The sequence below is a fragment of the Elaeis guineensis genome, chromosome 6, assembly GCF_000442705.2.
Source record: "Elaeis guineensis isolate ETL-2024a chromosome 6, EG11, whole genome shotgun sequence".
Classification (NCBI taxonomy): Eukaryota; Viridiplantae; Streptophyta; class Magnoliopsida; order Arecales; family Arecaceae; genus Elaeis; species Elaeis guineensis.
In genome coordinates, this window is record NC_025998.2 from 18,506,644 (window position 1) to 18,527,766 (window position 21,123).

A 21,123-nucleotide genomic window follows, 5' to 3' on the forward strand; every position below is an offset into this window, starting at 1 on the left:
TCTTTGGAAGTGGCTTAGATGCTCCTGCACGCTCTATCCTTCAGCCATCCGCAGTTGGTAAAGTTGCCTCCAGAGGAAAAAAGTGTTGATGAGAGATTTCGCCATGTACAACTCCTCGAGCTTCGACCACAGCACTGTCGGAGAAGTCTCACTCAGTACATGGATCACCACCTCATCTGTCAGGTACATGCGGATGGTACTCACTGCCTGCATCTATAGCCGTCTCCAATCCTACACCTCCATGGTGGTTGCTTTTCCTTGTATAAGAGAGCATCGATCAATCCCTGTTGGATGAGCACGTCCTTCATCCTTATTTGCCACAAGGAGAAATTGTTCTTTTCATCAAACTTGTTGATCTCCATCTTGATTGATCTATCTTCCCATCTTCAGTCTTATTCACCACCGCTGCAATCTGCATCCTTATACCGTCTCGCTCTGATACTACTTGTTGGATGGATGTCTGGTCAAGACGCCACCTTCAAGACCTTTTCGGTACTGCGCGATGTAGCAGGAAGAAAGAAGAAACAAAACAAAAATAATCAAAATATGTGGATCAGCCACAAAAGGACTCGTCTTCACGGGGCATGCAAACTTCACTATGAAAAAGAAATATTACAAAAAGAGATCTCACCCTCAACCTCGTACACCCAATTTTTCTCTCACAGAAAGTTTCCCTCACAAAAGCTCTCTTTCTTGGAAGATCCCCTGAACCTCTGAATGATCGCTGTCCGCTATATAGGAGCCCGCTCCTTCTCTCACAGTGTTGTACACGGTTCTCTCTCTTCACGGTGTTCACGTTCTCTGATTTTCGCACGACCTCACGAAGAACTGAGCCACCTCTGATCTTCTGTTGAGAATCCAAAACCACCACACACCTCTGTTCACGGTATCAGGCCCTTTTAAAGGGCTTAAACCTAATTAGATTAGGTTTAGATCTCCTAAACAGGCCCAAACAAATTTCAGATCAAGTCCGGACCGTTGGATTATGATTGGGATCAACCCACGCCATTGGATCACGCTCCGGTCCACAGAATAGTGCCGTGGATCATGAGAAACGGATGGAAAACGCCTATGCGGTCCACGGCCCATGCTGTGGATCGCGAGAAACGGGTGGGAAACACCCATGTGGTCCACTTGCTGGGCCATGGACCACCCGATCCATGGTGGATCGGGAAAACCAGGCCCCAGTGGTGCCTGGGCCTGGGCCGGCCCGCATGCGCGCCTGGGTCAGGCCGCACGCCTGCGCCTGGGCCGCGCGCCCCGCACCAGGCCCGCACACTGCCGCCCGCCGGGCGGTGTCCCGCCTCCTGCAGCCACACCACCACCGCTCCGTCGGCCCGCTGGCCGCCGACGGTCCTCCACCATCTCGAATTGCGTGACGACTTCAAAAGCATGTATCTTCTCTGTCCGAGCTCCGTTTTGGATGATTTTGATCTCGTTGGACTTCATTTTTCATCGCAAACCTCGCTGTGGGCTCAATATGGACTGAATCTTGAGGCGTCAAATCTTAACATAAATGAACCTGTTAACCAAGTATTTCATGAACTAGGGACTCATTTGTAGTTTGCTTCCCTTCGACAACAAGAGAAAGGGGACACTCGCTCATTTCTATCTTTGAAAACTTCTTTTCACATCATCCGATGCTTGGTAAAACTTGAACATGGATAACTCATCTCTCTTCTTCTGAGCATGCATTGTATATATTCGTTGATAAATCTTAACATTTTCACTAATCCTTTGTTTTGAGTGTTCTATCAATAGCAAGTGTGCAAATGTTTCATACTTTGGTGCTTCTTCATGATTTATATGTTTAGAGGAGGTTAGGTCTAGTCCGGCTAGTTTCATCAAGTGCAAAAAAAGTCTTCCATCATTTCAAACCTAATTTCATTCTGTGATTTCTCTGCACCCAAAAAGATGGAACAAATCATAATTTTAATATTTGTCATGGATAGAAACTAGAAGAGATCAAATCTAGGAAAAGTTAGTTGATTGACACAGTTGCGTGAGAGGAGGTGACCTAAGGTGAGTTGTATGTAGATTAATTATTTCTAATGCTTGATGAGTTTTCTTTCCCATGCCTAATGGACTTAGAAAAGGATGGTTACGTAGCTGTAAAATATTGATGCAAGTGGATTACAGCGAGTCAATCTGATTTAAACAATTCAATGAAGAAAAGTAGGCGTTGGTGGGGAAAAGTGCATCAAAATCCAAGATCCTCTCTTTTTCTCTTTTTACTCATCACTCTCCCCATTGTTTGGTATCCACCTATTGACTTGCAAAGGAGTGCATTGAAAACCTTTAAACAAGAAGTAGGATGGAAGCTTGGATATGGTTTTTGGTTAGTGGTCATTGTTATAGTCTTGTAGGGTAGAATTCATTGGATAATGGAGAACAACTAGCAAGCAAATTGTCTACTCCTTTACATCTTCAAAAGCTCTAATCTGTCAAGGGATCATTGGTTTCCTTTGGTTTACCTTTCCAACTCTCATCCATCCCACTGCGTTGCCATGATGGAAGCTTGGATTTGGAGGTGCTATCTTTAGCAAAACAAAGGTCAATCACTAGCCATTGATGTAAGTTGACAAGGAAACAATGTATCAATCGTCGAAATAATAATAATAAAAGGACCGTCATTAATCACCAATTCAGAAAACTCTCCTCATGCTGAAATGATTGTCTTTAGGACTAATTCTGGCTCAACAAACCTTTGTGTTAGATCAGGAAACCTTGTTCTAAGTAAATGAAAATAAAATCATCTTTTTAAGAAAAAAATCTCAAATGGTACACTGAATGCAGCAACTATTACATAGAATCAAAAAGGAGAAAGTGAAAAATATGAATAATGTCACCATAGTATCGAAAATCTAATGATGTGAAAGAAAAAAATTCTATATGCTTCAAGATGCGAATGACCAATTCCTTTTATTTCTTTCCACTTCTTTGGCTAATTGAAACCAAACGAAAAAAAAAAAAAGATCAGACTGCTAAGCTCTAGTGGCATGATCCATCGAACACCAATACATGCATAGAACTTCAAGATTCACATTGCTTGCTTGATGTTTATCCAAATAAAAATATAAAATTTTTTATAAATTGATTGCCACCAAAGCAAGAATATTATATGACTCTAGATTTGATTGCAGATAACAAGCATCCTAGTACCTTCAATGTAATCGGTATCCTTAGATCCTTGTATATATTAGTGGCTATTCTCTTGCATGTCGAAAGAAATTAAGCATAGAGCAGGAAGATATAAAATAGAAATTATATCCATTTTATCCATTATTTGAAACTATAATCATTAACAATATATCTTTTCAATTATTATAGAAGAATGTCTAAAATATACGAAATTGCACTAATGCGCTTTGATTTGGCCTTCTGTTACACTATAAAGTATGACTAACTCGTATATCTCCATTTGTTTAACTGTGACATGTTGATGGTCTTCACCTCAACAAGTCTCCTCGAGTCATGATAAAATACTTGCATGTTGGTGCATGGTCTAACATTTTAAAATACTAACTAATAAATCATGCAAAATATAGAATAAGACCACCAGGTCTTACGCCATCTTATGATAGATCCAAGGCTGTAATTAAACAACCGAGGCACGTTAAAATAATGACTTGCCTCAACCACCTCTTGGCTGCAGTTTGTATAACTTGAAAGAAGAGCCACTATGATGTTTCCTTTCCAAAGGAGGCATGTCAAGGTCAAGCTCACGTAGGATGCAAGAACTTCAAGCCTACAACTAGGACTCCAAACCAATGACCGTGACACCTCCGTACGTTTCTCTTTGCTTGAAATGTATATTAAAAAAAATTAAAGAATCTATTTTAAAGCATGTGTGGTTACGAATCCGACATCAATCTATTTAGGATGAGTTCAGTTGGCAATCAAAATTAAAATTGGAATGAAAATTGAAATAATATTCTCTGATGTATTTAATTGATAACTGAAATTAGAATTAGAATTAAATTAGAATGAAATTTGAATACTAGATGAGAATTCAGATTGGATTTTTGAGGATTGAGATATTTTATTCTTTCTTGAAATCATAGTAAAAATAGAAAATTTTTCAATAGAAAAAGAATCACTTATTTCCATCTCTATTCTAGAGCTCAATTTCTTTCAATCAAACATGCCTTTAAATTATTTGTGACTTGGCTACTTGATGGCAGGGTTTGCACCTAAGTTTATGCTCAAAATTGCATTCCAAATGGTGATCTTTCGGTTGTAGATGATTTGGATTGGATCAAGTTACAACAACAATTATAATCTTAGAGCCGATCTAATCCAACATAAAATGGGACTCTTTGACCAATACCATCTATGATGGTTGACTCCCATAACCTGAGTTGATCATGATCCATGCTGCATGTCTCAACCCTAGCTCACCCAACCCAATTTATTCTGGTCCAATCTAACCTTGCAGCCTCCTTTTTCTTCTCTAAATTTATCTTAATAGTTCGCACTTTGAAGGACGTAATAAATTGGTAATGAAAAGGGAACACAAACCTAACATAATAGTACATTAGCTTACAGCATCACATGCACTACAATGCCAACAATTACAGCCACAACCATTGTAATTCTGAAATGGGCTCTAATCTATCTAAAAAACTTGAGAATGAATGCTTGTAATTAGCCGGTAATTTTGAAATTGTCTTATGGATGCACTTGGGTGAACTTAATTAGCCGGTAATTTTGAAAAAACAACTATCTCATAGTAATAAATTAAACATTTAAACCATTAATATAGTAATATTTTTAGAATAATAATAATAACGTTAAATACTGATTGTTCTATGAAACTCTTATAATCTTTTTACAAATCGAGCTGAACCAAAATGTTATAATGATCATTTCTTAGTCATTCAAGAACTTAAATTTGTATAATCAGTGCTTACCATGTAACGGCACTTCTATGGCCAAATATTCGTGGATGGATTTATTACTTTTCTGTGGGGAGAGCCTGTTTGATAGGCTTCATGTTTTGAACATGCAACCTTCTGTGCTTGGGGGAGGGGTGCGATAGGCTTTAAGAAGGTTAGATGTTTCAAAATATTTAATCAATGTTCTACTATAACGAGCATCAAAGATTATTTATACATGGTTTCTAATAAAAGCTATTGGAATAGTTCCTTTCAAAGGAACCGTTATTTATGAGACATATTATATGATTGCGATCGTAGCCACTATTTGTCCTCCTAATATTTTATTATTACATAGTATATATTCGTAACTAAAAATAGTATCACAATCGATAAATAGTGGTTTTGCCATTATATGTCATTTTACAATCCTGTATATTTTGTTATGACTGCGAGTAATGGACTTCTTAAGTATCCATTAATTCAGAAAATATCTAGCAAAAGGCTAGCTAGACTAGACAAAGAACAACTATTATTACATTCATAGGGGTCAATGTACCTACATTAAAAATAAAATTAAAGAAAATAAAGAACAAAGAATGAAGAGAGGATCTGATTTAATGCTATAAGTGACTAACGTATAATTATAATCTGGACGGCACCTCACCGTGATATCCAAGGAACCTGCTAATATCTTTACCTAATTATTGATCAGCAATAGGGGTTGATATAAAGCCAGTTGGTTAAAGTTCACATAAAGTAGCATGATATTTCTACTTGGCAACAAGGTTTGTGTGTGTGTGTGTGAGTGAGAGAGAGAGAGAGAGATGCCAGGATGTGATCAGGTTACCTGGCAATAAGCACACCATGCCCTTCAATCCAGATCAGCTAATTTTTTTGGTAGAAAGGGACACAGATGGCCCACAGCAGGTAGAGTGGTTTCTAAGCTCTCTCTGAATTGGCTCTTTCTAGATGAATAACTCCAGTCCTTCGAGTTTAGTTAAAGATTGAAATGTTACATCATTTGATGCTGAATTGTGAGTTTCAGCAGATCTTGTCTACTGTCCCTATAAGGATCTATAATCAGCTCATAAATAACATGTAATTCCAATAGAGCTTTTGTTCCTTTATACTTAAAATATTTTAATGCTTAAATAAGATCTTTGTCCAAGAACTTATCTTCATGCCACGACCATGTAACAGCATTAAAATTGCTCTTGTTATTTTTTTTATTCTAATTAAAATATATATGTATTCCTCCTTATCTAATGAAAAAAGATGAATGGAATTCTTCTGAATCTTAAATACAATCATTAGGATTACACACATGGTTAGCTCGAGGCTTTCTGTCTACAGTAACTACTGTTTTTGATAGTTAACTAGGAATCTACTTTGCTGAGAATAACACTGAGGTGCAGGTCAATTCCTGAATCCATAATTGTCGAAGAAACAAGGTCAAAACACTATTCAGAATGTCTGTCCATGATGACGAAGATCTTACATATGGTAAAGTGAGCCACGTAACTTCATCACAATTCTGTGGTTGCAATGCTCAGCTAGATGCATACAGATATGTTGTCCGTGGTTGTTGAGACCGATGAATTATTGCCATGCTACTACCGACCATACATGAATCCTAGTTTTTGTGTAAGGAAATGAGGTGGCTACGAATCGTGCATACCGGTTAGAATGAACTTTTGAAGGCAAGTAGATATGTATGTCTGTATTTTATTTTAGGATGTATTTGGTTAGCCACTAAAAAAATATTTTTTTTTTATTTTTTGATTTTTAAAAAATAAAAATCAAAAAGTAATATTTGGTAACATCATGAAAAATAAAAAGTAAAAATCAAAATAATTACTTTACATGTAAAGCAAAAAACTTTTATTTTTCAAAATTTATTTTTCTATTTTTTTTTTTTTTTACTTCTCCACATCTAAAACGTCAAACCAAAAAATAAAAAGCCCGAGTTCTTCTTCTTCGTCGAGCTCTTCATCTTCCCATCTCTTTCTTCTTTCCTTTTCGTATCCTTCTTCCTCATCGAGCTCTTCATCTACCGTCTCCAAATGTTACCTTTTATTTTTTAGCAATGTAGTTACCAAACATATTTTTTTTATTTTTACTCAATAAAAAAATAAAAAAAATAAAAAATATTTTTTAAAAATTAAAAAATAAAAAATAAAAGATATAACCAAATATATCCTTAATGTACAGTAATACGAAGCTTCTTTACCCTTAATCACTTGAAGCTGAGTTTGATATCTAATATAGATGTGTGTCATTTCGCCAACCAACCTAAAAAGCTTTTATCTTTCCCTCCATCTCTCCTAACTCAAGTCCCCCCCCCCACTATTGCTAACCTCTTTTCAGAATTTTTTTATTCGCTTGTCTCCTGTAACTGAAGATACCTTGAATTGCAATCCATTGCAATGCAAGAACATCAAAGCCTTGCTTAAAAACCACTTGATTGTTTCACCTTCCTGTGCTCCTTCTCTTTCTCTCCGTGTGGGTCTCTCTCTCTCTCTCTACCTCCTCTGTTTCTCTTCAACTTTCTTCAATATTAAGCATAGAACTGTATTCTATATAATTCAGCTGCTAATTTACTTGTGTTTCCCTCTCGCAAGCAAACCACATCAAAGCTCATCCACAGATCCAGTCACCCAGAATTCTCGGTCATTTACTGAGAGGAATGGGACGGCGTTCCTGCTGTCCGAAGCAGAAGCTAAGGAAAGGGCTATGGTCTCCTGAGGAAGATGAGAAGCTCTTCAATCACATCATCAGATATGGGATTGGCTGTTGGAGCTCTGTGCCCAAACTAGCAGGTATACTTTTGCTCTCTACTTTTCCACAGCATTTTCTCATCATTCTCTCTGTATTAATTCATCACACTTTTTCTTTATCTAGGGTTGCAAAGATGTGGGAAGAGCTGTAGACTGAGGTGGATCAATTACTTGAGGCCAGACCTCAAGAGGGGCAGCTTCTCACAGCAAGAAGAGGACTTGATCATAGGCCTACATGAGATTTTGGGCAATAGGTACAAACCAGACCTTGGGAATTCCCCTAGTACCCGCATTTAATTCAAAAGTACTTCAGTTACTTGTTATTCAAACTTCTCCTATTTGGAATTGCAGGTGGTCTCAAATTGCATCACACTTGCCAGGGAGAACAGATAATGAGATCAAGAACTTCTGGAACTCATGCCTCAAAAAGAAGCTTCGGCAGAGGGGGATCGACCCGAGCACACACAAGCCATTGAGTGAGATAGAAGCACCAGGGAAAAGCCTGGTTTGAACAATTCAAGCAGTAGTGGCTCCACAGAGCATCAGCCAGTGAAGCCGGTTTTCGATCCTTTCCCCTCGATTGATATCCAGGTGGGTGTTGATCCAATGGAGACTAATTCGAACCTTTACAACCAAATTCAGCAAGCTCTAAGGCCTTTTAACCAGAATGAGTTGTTAAGCAGCTCAGGATTTTGTGATTATGGTAGTGTCTTGGATGTTTCGGAGAATTATGGCTATGGGGAGAGCTCAAGTAACAGTAGTAATTGGAACTGCAATGTGGGAGCAGACATGAACAATGTGTTGGGGACTGAGGTTCTGAATTGGGCTTCTGACAAAAAGGTAGACTCATTAACTCAGATCCAGACCAATGGGGTGGAAACTTTTGAAGAGAAGATTTGTCCATGGCTTGAGAACCAGCACCATGCACAGAGTACAGAAGATTACAATAGCTACCCGATCAGGTCGCTGTCTCGAAACCTGTCAGAGACCTGCTTTGATATACCCCGAGGAGAATTGGCGAATGAATTCAATGTGGATTTCTTTTAAGTTCTTTACATTCTCCTTCCCTCCCTCCCTCTCTCATGTATTTTGGAATCATTGGAAAAAATTGTGAAAGATAAGAGGTGGGTCTTTTTGCCTGTATTTTACTTCAACTTTCTTTGTGTTTTTCTTCTGTATCATGGCTATAGAAGAACAAATAATGTTACAGCGGTGTGTTAATATTACGTTCTTATTTTGTTACTGGATCTTTGGAATAAGCATCAATTTTCGCTCTTCTTTTTTCTTCTTTTTCTGAAGCTGGTATTGTAGTGTTGTCATTGTCTTGGTACATTCACCAGCATCAGCACCACCACCGCATCACAATCATTATGGAAGACCTCCAACTGCTCTTTTTTTCTCCTCATAAATTACTCATGCTTTTAGGCCAAAAAGGAGGAGAAGGCACTAAAAAATTACTGTCACATTTTACAGTTGTTGCTCGATAATCTGTGATCTCTGCAATATGTTTGTCAAACATAACTACTCTAAGGAGATGTTTGGCTGGAAGGAGTGGGGATCTGAAATCGGAATCGGAATGGATGACTCTCATTCCAATCGTTTGGTTGGAAAGAGTCCCATTCCAACTCCGATTCCGAGTGGAATGGGAATGGCTCAATTTATATAGAACTCAATCCCTACTTTCTTCTATGGATTCAATTTTTCATTCCAATTTCGATTCCGATTTCGATTTCGATCACGAACCAAACATTTCGGGGATTTAGCCATTCCGATTTCGATTCCAAGCCATTCCGATTTTCATTCCCATTCTAATTTCAGTTATGAACCAAACACCCCCTAAATGTATTGCTTCATAGAAATAAGTTTATGGTTAAATTTTATAGCAAGTGTGTTGTTAATGAGCTCGATCAATTTGTGACAAGGCTACAAATGACCTTGTCATCCAACTATGAGCTTTTGACCTAACTGATGAACATATTTGCATTCAGAAATGTTCTACATAACTACTTTCTGTACACATGTTATTTGCCTTCATTCATCCACGAACTAGGTATTCCTTAATTTGTCCTTTCTGAAACAGGCTAGCACATCAAACCATGTACTTTATGTTGGATCATTGTTTAGTGGAACACTTCAAAACATTAATAAACATCTAACTACCATCCACATCAGCTAATCAGAACTTTTTAAAATGCATGGTCTTATTCCAGAGGTCATTGGAATTAATGGGTAAAATCGGTCTTTCAGACAACACAGTGCCTTCACCATATGTTATAGTATACGGAAGTGAATTTGCCTCTAAGATACTGCTAGCCCATCTGGGAAGACCTATGCAATAGATTAAGAACTCGGTTTCACTAGTAAGGCTTGCTTATAGATTAAGTAGGCTCTTTAACTGAATTAAGTTCGAAACCATCGCTCTCCACTTTGTCCTTCCTAATGTACTATTTGCTCAAGAATGGGTGTTCAATGTCATGTATTGCCATATTATGGGTGTTTGGTAGTGCATTTAAGGCTTTTTTTTTTTCTGAAATGAGTTTCCTTTAAAACCAAGTTGTGTTAAAGATGACAAACTTGCAGACATCCTTGTCACCTGACAGTAAGGTTGGTTGAATCCAACAACATTCTTTCATGTGAATATGTTCTAAATGACTAATTGTGATCATGTGATTGTTATGCTCAGAGATACTTTGAACTAGGTAACAATTAAATTGGTCTTATAGTCAAGGAACATCTTCAAGTGGTCCTCTGGATGCTTTGCTATGCCAATCCATATTAGCATAATGCATATTGTACCATACAACTCTGCTTAAGCATGATGATTTAATGGACCACTTTTATGGAACTCTCCGACTTCCAACTACCACATGATTCAGCAGAATCGAGCCTTAGCGAAGTGATAATTTTCTGAAAAGATTGTTCAAGTGGCTGAGTATTGTTATATTGTAACAACAAATCACCTTCAACATGTATTGATTACCTGGAAGATTTGCTGCTGGCCTACTGAATACTGATAGCCCATTCTATTGACATTCACAATCTTTTTTATAACCGAACCCACTTGACTTATTATCATGTGCACATTTCATTTCACAACTGTGAAGCTAACCAGTATAGAAGAATATGAAATAAGTCTGAATCCAAGTTTCCAACAGACTATAAAACAGGATTTTAGAGAATTGGTCTTACTGAATTTGAGACCATATAACAAAGTAACAGATGCAGGTATCCAGGGTATAGGTATGTACTCCGAAGCATGGCACTGCTAATAGAGATGGCAGTAAGTGGTCCTGCAATGTAGGAACTGAGGCTGGAAAGCAAGATCTTAGATTGGTCTTCTGGGAATAAGTTGGTGTTGAATGTTGTTTTTAGAAAGTCCTATTGTAGATGTGTTTATTACGTAATTATTTTTTAAGGAATGCTCTGGTTGGCGTTTGCTTGGGCTACAAGAATTTTTTTTTACTTCAACAAGAAGTAGGATTCTGAAAACTCCATTAGTGTACATATATCCAATGGTGGGGACTTACAAAAGGGATGAAAATAGAAAGGTGATGGAGATGAGGACAAACACTGGAAGAAGATTTTGTGTCAGGTTCAAATTTGGTGTCGACTTATCCTATTATATATCTTTTATAATTTATCTATAGGTATGCTTGATCATCTCTTCTCACCAGTGGTTGTGGACAAGGTTTTGCCAAACACGTTCAATATTATTTTCCTTGTATACAACTTGTTTTCATTAGTCTATTTGTTATTGAATCTTAGGGCATGTTTGGCTAGAGAGAATAGGGTCCTGGCATAGGAATAAGAATAAGTGATTCCCATTTCAACTATTTATTTATTTCCATTAATTCTAGGAGGGAATAGAAATGGTCCAATTTTTTGAAATCCAATCCAAACATTCATCTATTCAAATCCCATTCCAGTTTCAAGTATGACCAAAAATGTTGGAGAATAAGGCCATTCAGACTTCTATTCCAACCCATTTCAATTTCAATTCCAATCGATTTCGATAATGAACCAAATGTGCTCTCAATGTGGTTGCACCATTTTGGGTAGTGTTAGAGCACTTCCTAGGCCAAATATGGCTGCGTTTGAGATGCTGCTAGCCTTGAGGTTCTTCAAAAACATCCCTCAAACCACAAACAAAAGAAAAAACGATAAATAAATGAATACTAAATGCTATCCTTGAGTTTCATGCACTTTTAGTTTAAAATAGAAAAAAAGGTTTCATGCACTTAAATCACCCAAAAGTGACGGACTAAGAGCACCTAAAGAGCATGTCCTTGAGAGTACAGTCCCCTAGTCATCATGAAGTAATAGCTATTAAAACGAAGAAAAGGATAGCTACCAACTCAGGATTCTTGAAATCTTTTGTTTCCGCATTGCAGCCATCAATGACAATGTCTTGTGACTTGCCATACCATGGATGTTTGTCATTTATAGTTATTTTTATAATGAAATTTCTTCATAACAAGTTGATTTGAAGATGGCAAACATGGGGAAATCCTTGTCAATTGACTGATACTGGCTAAAGCGTTCACCATTCTTGCATGTTGATATGTTCTTAATTATTGGTTTGGGTACACGTGAACATCACGTTTGAGGATATGTTGAATTAAGTGACACTTAAATTGATATTACAATAAAGAAATCTCATAATGGGGTCAGGTTAGCATACGGTATTATTTAACTCTTATTCAGTTCGATAATTTTGTAATATTTTAGAATTTATTCTAAAAAAATAGTTAAAAAATATTATTTAAATTTTTGAACTTCTGTAAATATCCAAGATTTACTCAATACATATTGCATGTAATATGTTCTTAATTATTAGTTTGTGCACACATGAACAGCATGTTTAGGGATATATTGAATTAAATGACATAAATTGGTATTTCAGCAAAAGAATCTCATGACCGGATGAGGTTATCATATAATATTATTTAATTTTTATTTGGTCCAATGATTTGTAATAATTCATGATTTTACTCCAACAAATTAATTGAAAAATATTATTTATATTTTTTAATATAAATATCTAAAATTTATCCAATACGTAACTAATGTAGAACCAAAGACAATCCCACAATAGTCCTTACAGATTCAGTGGACCACTTCAAACTTTGAAGCATTCATTAATTTTTACCATTTCACTCAGCACAGTCCAACCTTCTCCAAATGATAATTTTCTAGAGAGATAGTTGCAGCATCCAAGGCAACTCAAGCATTAGAAATTTTCAGAAATCATCGGGTGATCAATGTCAAGACGAGATGAAGGATGTTGGATAGGGTTGAAACTAGATTCAGATCTACCCAAGGCCCATCAAGCTAGATTGACTTCGGATTGGACTTCGGGATCAGCCCGAAACAGTCCAGTCCAGGTCAAGCTTGGGCCTAAATATCGGATCCGTTTTATCTTTCGATCCAAGCTCAGGCATATCTTTAGCTAGGCCCGAGCCCGTCCAGGCCCGAGTCTGAATATTCGACTCAAGCCCATTTACCTATTCAAATTGGTTTAACCCGAATAGCTAGCCTGAGTTAGCCTGAACCTATCTATTAGCTAATTATTAGCTCAATTTTAGGACCTTCAGGACTTCCCTAATCGATCTTCCCGATCTTCCCATGCATCTTCGATCTTCCTGACTTCCCCTATCGAAGTCTCAAAGAGCCCTAGCCTCTAGATCTAGCCCTAGTCTGTGTCCATCCGACACCATCCAAAGTTTAGCACCATGTGTGCCTGATCCGACAGCTTGTATGTCAACCTAACCATCAACGACACCATTGCCGTAACAAGGCAGCTATGGTTATCACCGTGAAGACATCATTAAGAACAAAGGCCCTGAACACCCAATTCATCCCGATCATGTGCATGATGAAGCCCCAACCGACATGCTTGTCAAGATGATGCCAATCTCCATCTCGTGCATTCAATCACCATCCTCCGACCTCTGCACCAGCATCCACTTGATCGCCAGGCGGACCATGCAGAAACATCCGATCAGAAAGATAGAGCCATGGGCGAACAAAAGAGCCATGGTGACACCGAGAGTGGAGGATGGACACGAAGAAGCTATGGGTAGAAAGAGACAGAGGAGTCAGAGGTTAGAACTTAGCTTTTTTTTTTTTTTTTTTTTTCTTTTAAAAGAGGAAAGAGAGCTATTAAAAATCTGATTGGACTTATCCAATGAGATTTAAGCCATGCTCGAACCAAAGTTATTAAAAAAATTTTCAGATCTAAACCCAGCCCAAAACATAAAAAAGCAAAGGTGTGGCCAGGCCCGACCCCAATGTTGGAAGGTTCAAGGTACAGTGCCTGGAGTGGGAGTCTTCCTGATAAAGTTTTCAAAGTGGATGTGATGGCTCTGGGATCAAATGTTCAAAAGAAACATGGAATAATGACAAATAGTAGCATTTGTTAACACCATTCTAGCACCAAAAAATTCAACTACATTCCCCCAATCAACAAATAATCATTTTCATGTCAATACTTTCAGATAGATCATCTTTACACCAATGACCATTTGCTTGGAACGGTCCAGCGAAGCTGTGATCGAATTCATTTGGCAATTCAGTAGCAGAATCTCTTCATTCTCTGGCAGAATGACACCACCTTCTATTGTTTAAAGGTGACAAGAAACTTGGAAGGTTGACAGAATCAGATATCTGACATCTCCAGAGCAGATAATGAAACACCCCCAAATGATGAGCAACAGAAGCTTCCCCCATAAGTAGTGGCATCATATCCTCTTAACACTGTCTCCATGAAGGACAACCAGACCCTCGCTCATTAGAGTGGAAAGGGCATTACGTAGCTGATAAATTCCACAACAATGCCTAAGTTAGAAAAAAAATGCAAAGACAAACATGAACAGAATAAATGCATGCCATGTGAGACTTACATCATTCAGGTGAACTTCCACAGAGCTTTGTTTCCTCAGCTCTTCCAGCAACTACATCATCGACATGTTAGTTCAGCTTATGGTTAACAGAATTTAGATAGTTGCTCCATATGATAAACAGGATAACTTACATCAATTAAACGAGTGGATGGTCCCCCAAGCTTCATTTTCTCCATTACAAGGCTGCGGGTTGCTGCAACTAGATTCTCCCGTCTCATCCTTTCGCTAGCAGATATTCCAGTCATGATAAGATCCATGTCAATCGTCCCTTTTGCAAAATCTTGGGGTCAGTAGCTGCAGAAACTATGGAGGAGAAACAAAGTTTAAATGAGAAGAAAATGCAATTTTCTACCTGTAGAATGATCAGTTGCTGACTGCTGCAATGCAACATCCAGCAGTCTGTATGCCTCTGCCACATCATGAACTTCAACCTGTAAACATGATCAATGAATTCATTTTTTTCAAAGGAAGATTCAGATAACATATAGATACAATTCAATTCCCAAAATAATGAAAATGGTAACAGCAAAAAAAAACAAAAAAAAAAAAAGAAAAGCCTCCTTACCCATTCAGAAAAACGGATACGAGCTAATGCTTCACTTAGACGTATCAAACTCTCAATTTGCCTAGCTGTTGCTGTGATCACCTACTCATGGAATGCAGAGAGGCCTCAGGTATATGACACGAAACTAGTATTATTATCAGCATAAAAGGTGTATATAGAAATTTTTTGCTGTTCCATTACCTTCTTCCTGCTTCCTGGAGTGTTCCCTCTTTTCCTCATTTCAACATAGCGACGTGTCAATTCTTCTGCAGCTTCATCCGATATCTGGGGATGAATGTGTTTTCTTGCATAGCTAATGTATGCAACCAAAGTAGGTAGATCCAATACATCTTGCACTACAGTCTGCAAAGTGGGAAGCATTTAAACCTGCTATCAGCATCACAATGACTGAATATGAAACTTAAGACTAGAAATATCACAGAACCTGATTCATGAGCACATTTCTTAAGTTATGCACTTCCTGTCAGAATGTAATTCATTTATTTTCCATTGTCAAGAAATATTTACAGCAGCACAATATATTCATCATTCATTATTAAGTGTTTTAATTTATTTCTACTGATTTATTTTTCATAATTTTTTCAACGATACCCCAAATTCTGCAATTCACCCAACAAATCAAACCATAATACTAATAAAAATGATAAGACTTCTAACCTCTGGATTTTCATAATGCAATGAGACAATATGCTTGGCCAAACGCCTGTCATTTTGTTCATCAGCTTTATCCAGAATTAGGTAGATCAGGTCAAACCTGGCAATAAAAAAAGAGACCTAATTATCTAGATAAAAGTTCTACGAAGTGTACTAAATATGGCTTATCATCTTCTTGCATTAGTATCTTCTCACCTGGACAGCAAGGTTGGGGTAAGGTGGATATTTTCAATCACCGAGACCCGAGGGTTATAGCGTGACCCACTAGGATTTGCACAAGCCAGAACTGAAGTCCTGGCATTTAGAGAAGCAATAATCCCAGCCTTGGCAATTGATACTGTTTGCTGCTCCATAACCTGCAAGAGTTCCGCAGAAAAGAACTCATATAGACATTTCAGAAGCCAACAGCTTATACAAATAAATAAAGAGTAAGACTAAAGCAAAAAGCTTAGATTACATAATCAGGAAAATCTTGAGATCAGTTCACAAATAAAACCAGCATACCATCTAGACCATAGTTACCTTTCTCCTTGGGCTGCTTGGTTCAGTTATTGTTCCATGATTCGAATTTTGCTCTTTATTAATGGATCAGGTACATTCAAATGAGATGAGAATTCACTCCATGTGTATATATTTCAACATCATAATTAACTTGGTTTACGGAATGTAAATAAAATGATTTGCAACCAGGTATCTGTACGATATAAATTATAATAGAAAAATCTTAAAAGATAGATGAAGAAAGATGAGAAGATTTCATATAGTTACAAATCAATTGGACAATTCTTCTTATAAAACTCCTTTTGTTCACTGTTATTTGCTAGCAAAATGATGTAGGGTAACCATGCCACTATGACTCATGAAGAATAGTTTTTTGATAGATACTGAAGATTTCTTTGAAGCACGACAGGAATTTGCAGTACATCTAACTAAAAATAAATATTTAATTACATTATGGAATGTACCTCGTGCAACATGCTGCGGGCATTGTCAGACATTTTATCGAACTCATCGATGCAACAGACACCTCTATCACTCAATACCAATGCACCACTCTCCAGAACCTGAATACACGGAAATATTAAATTTAGAATCCCATTAAGCATCAGTTGAATCAAACTCATTCTAAGAGACCCTAAAATAAAATAAGACACTATCATACAGTTTCACCAGTCTCTGGGTCCTTCGTAACATAAGCAGTCAGGCCAACTGCTGAGCTGCCTCTCCCACTGGTGTAAATGCCACGAGGAGAAAGTTTATGCATGTATTGGAGCAGTTGGGATTTACTGGTTCCAGGATCTCCCACAAGCAGGATATTGATGTCTCCACGGAAGCTAGCCCCAGATTGAAGCTTTAGAGCATGCCTCCAAAAAGCTGAAAACAAGATTTTGCTAAATTATTTGTTGGTAACATATATTCAACTGCTTACAGATTCTTCTATTTTATTCTTTAGATGACGGATATAAAATAGAATGAAGATGCCATGTGGACCTGGCAAAGAAGACCCCTTTTGACATCATCCAATTCCCATATGTTTGGAGCTAAGGATCTGGTTAGCCTATCATAAATATCTGGCAACTTTGAAAGCTCTTTTAACTTCTCTACCTGAAGATCCCCAACAATATGTGAGAATCAATGGCTTAAACCTGTTAGGTTCCACAAAAGATTTAAGGCTAGAGAGTTATAAGTGGAAGGGACAGAAAGCAATACCTTGTCTTGATAATTAGGAGTTTCATCTTCAACTGCCCTGTTGTTAGAAGTGTTACCATCATATTCCAATGGTTCCTCAATGTGAAGCTTTGATTTGTCTGTCTTCTTTAAATGAAGGCAATCGATGTATGTCTGTCATTGAAGAATTTAAGTCATAAACCACTTTCTTTAATTTACTTCATTTACTCCATCCCGATTTTGAGTTACTGCTATCGATCCTCAATTCAAAGCAACCATCACTTACACAAAAAGAAGGAGAATTAACAATGACAATCCAGCTTATTACCTTGAATATAGATTTTACTGTCCTCTGAGTTGGTCCCACTCTAATACTCATAGCTCTGTATATCCCAGTTATCTGCCATGAGAGTAAAGACATTAAAAAAAGACACTAAAATAAAAAAAATGCAAAGGAAGATTCTCCAAACAATTCAATATAACTGGAAAATTCTTTTCTAACCTCAACTCTGTCTCCAGGTTTTCCGGAGTCCACAAGTTTGTCATGCATCAAAATACTGACCGTGTGTGGAGTCCCACCTTCAGGTATCTCATCTGGAGTCTCCTGCAATTTCACAATCTGTTTGTCCGCAAATCTGATACAACATGATCCATCCATAAGTTACTACACTGCTTTCATTGAGTGAGAATATTGACTAGAAGTAAGGATTTGACTAGGAGATACCTGCATCGATTATGGACCAGCGTCATGGAATTCACAGCCAGACACTCTGGTTTTCCACACCTGGTTGGCTCATTTATTCGGCCTAACAAAAACAAAAGTTTCGAATCATTAATAGCATGAAAAAGAAAACATTATCATTCAGGTAAGCTTTCAAATGAAATGAGTAATTAAATAAAAAAAAGCACATACCAAGAGACAAATCAAGAGTATAGGCAGCTTTATTGGCATATGATCAAGTATTGTTTAGAGTCTAGAATTTGTACTTGTGTATGCTTATGCAAACCTTAGAAGATGTTGCTATTGCCCAGGAGCTAACAGAGGCTTGGATAGAAGATGACATATATAAAGTGTAGACAACACAATTTCAAGCAGAACATTTTGCATGTCAATTGCATCTCTGAAAATAGCAAATCCTTCCATTGTTTATTTCCCAAAGTATGATGCCATGTCAGTATTTATTGAATGCATCACTTTAAAATAAAAACATAAACCTATTAAGTCCACCACACTGTTCTAGTTCCCACATGCATAATATGTACATAGTAAGTAAAGAAGAATGTAGCACAGTTACATCTATGATTAACTTTAAATATAACTATAAGGTAGAGGTGGCAGTAGTATCTGAAACAAGCAAGTCCATGAAAAAGCTCTACTCAATTTGAATTTAAAGCTTCAATTTCCTCAATATGACAAAGAAACAAGAATTAGATACATCACAGAGGAACAGTACCTTTTTATTTAACCAAATTTGAGGGGTGATTTCATCAGACATTAAGATGTGGTGGGGGCTAGAAGTAATTGGTGAACATTGCTAACAAGTTTCTAATAGCGACAAATTAGTATTAAATCAGAACTATACTATATTCAATCAGCTCAATATGCAAATAATGATTATCAGATGCAGCTCTAAATGAATAAAAATGCTGCATGTTCTAGCTTCTGCCATCCACTCTTGGCCCATGATGGTTAGTTAAGCAAAAAAGTTTCATTTAACAGTAAGACATTCAAGTGAAGACGGTCAACATATATCGCCCAAAGTTTGATAAATAGAAGGACATGGTGTTTAACAGATGCAAACCAATTTCATAGAATTTGAGGTTTCATCAAAAAATTGGCAGATAATTCCGCTGAAACAGAAACTCGTCATGCCAAAGTAGAACGACTGTCATCAAATCCTACACTTATATTCTAGCATAGGTTTTGTTACTGGCAAATGGACTGAAGCAGATCTCACTCATGATTTGCACCATTCAACTTAGACAAGCAATTCAGTTCATCAATTTTTACCCCTCAAAAAACTCACTTCATCAATTTGAATTGTAAAAATGATATGCCAAGCATATATATACCTCTGTCAACAAGTACTGGTTCAGAGTAGTAACCACAGACGAGGCAACGAAACGTAGCCTCCCTGACCTCGGGAATGATGGAGCTGCATCGGATGATCATCCCCTTCACGGACACCATTTTCTCAATATCTAATCAAATCAGACCCAACAAAACCATTCAAGCAATGAGATACATTGATACCCAATTAATGGCATATGGAGTTAAACAACAAGTAAATTAAAAATAATCAGTTCAAGGAATGTAAATATGTGGGTACCAGTGGGGTTGAGATTTCTCATGCTCACGGAAGACTTGAGATTAAAGATCCTAGTTTGGATGTGCTTCTCGAACAAAGGGTTGATCCGGCCAACGAGGTCCATGAGCACGATGTCGAAGATGGCGAGCACCTCGAGAGGGTACCTCACCATCTTGCTGTAAAGGTCGGGATCATAGTCGAACACATCGTGCGCATCAACATCCAAAGACTCCCCGCCCTCCAATTCAATAATGCGGTGCACCGCCCGCATGTATTTACCTTCCTCCATGATAACATCCGCCCGGCCGGCCTCGTGGGGGTCCCGGAAGTTGCGTAGGAAGCGGAGGATGGCAGCGTTGACGTCCTGCACGCTGATGTTGGTTCCCCACACGAACACTGGGGTGGAGTCGGCGTCCACGGGGTCGACGTCATCGTCGCCGGTGTCGGAGGAGGGGGGTAAGTTATCATCGGTGGACATGGGGGTGGAGGGGGTCTGCCAGCGGCGCCGAGAGCTGGAAGGGGTGGAGAAGATGGAGGGAGGGGCGGCGGCGGGTGCGGAGGGTCGAGGAGGGGGAGGGGGTGTCTGGTAGCCGCCGAGGGAGGGGGAGGAGGCGAAAGGGCTGGCGGCGGGGGTTCGGCGGCGGCCCCTTGTAGATCTCCGGCTTCCGGCGCCGATCGATCGGGAAGGGGATGAGTTGGTGTTGGGGATCGGGCTGGTGCGCCCATCTGGGGAGGATTCACCTGCCAATTGATCATTTGAAGAAACTAATCTTCAGGACAAACATTTGATCAGGATCATGGGCCGCCATGAATTCCGATCTTTGAAAGGCAAAAAAAAGGAAGAAAAAGGAAACTTGAATAAATCAACAGGACAGAGAGGGGGAGAGAGAGAGAGAGAGAGAGGGAGAAAGAGTACCGCGCGGGGAAGAGTAGTCGGAGGAGGCCATGGCGGGTGGGGGGTGGTAGGGTGAGAGAGAGGGAGAGGGGTAAGAAAAGAGGCGGGCTGCTGAAAATGGCGGGAAGGACTGGAGGATTTCCCGCTAAAATGGACGGTGATGTGAGTCGGAACTCCGGAGAGGGGGGATCCTCATCATGTGGCTCAGAATTGCTCGTATAATTCTGCATTAGTCTCCGCCGCGTGCATAGAATGTATTTCCTTAACAAGCATTTCAGTCCTTAGTTTGAAACTCTTAAAAAAATGAACGGTCATGATCTATTATTCTGTTAATCTAAGCATTTCATAACTGGGTTTTCGATCTCGTGCCCCAAAAATGAAATTCCATCCTAATAGACCTTAAATTTAATGACTTGTTGAATGCAAGCAATTGGACGGGCATAATATGCTGGGTTATGGGCATAATATGCTGG

The 21,123-nt window shown here is 38.4% G+C and overlaps 2 protein-coding genes across 2 annotated transcripts; one reads left to right on the forward strand and one right to left on the reverse strand.

Annotated features, from left to right (window-relative positions):
• The first annotated feature begins 7,251 nt into the window (after positions 1 to 7,251).
• LOC105047026 (myb-related protein Hv33) lies at positions 7,252 to 8,899 on the forward strand. The gene is given in 5 exon segments (XM_010925802.3): positions 7,252 to 7,386; positions 7,502 to 7,699; positions 7,782 to 7,911; positions 8,009 to 8,151; positions 8,154 to 8,899. Coding segments are annotated over 4 exon segments (957 nt in total). The 5' UTR covers positions 7,252 to 7,386; positions 7,502 to 7,566; the 3' UTR covers positions 8,705 to 8,899.
• Positions 8,900 to 13,993: 5,094 nt separating this feature from the next.
• LOC105047127 (DNA replication licensing factor MCM4) lies at positions 13,994 to 20,748 on the reverse strand. Its single transcript, XM_073259303.1, is given in 19 exon segments — positions 13,994 to 14,472; positions 14,560 to 14,610; positions 14,691 to 14,827; positions 14,912 to 14,990; positions 15,125 to 15,205; positions 15,305 to 15,466; positions 15,782 to 15,878; positions 15,974 to 16,134; positions 16,744 to 16,842; positions 16,941 to 17,140; positions 17,143 to 17,152; positions 17,270 to 17,383; positions 17,489 to 17,620; positions 17,775 to 17,846; positions 17,949 to 18,081; positions 18,171 to 18,252; positions 19,520 to 19,648; positions 19,777 to 20,496; positions 20,672 to 20,748. Coding segments are annotated over 19 exon segments (2,565 nt in total). The 5' UTR covers positions 20,703 to 20,748; the 3' UTR covers positions 13,994 to 14,397.
• Between the last annotated feature and the right edge of the window lie 375 nt (positions 20,749 to 21,123).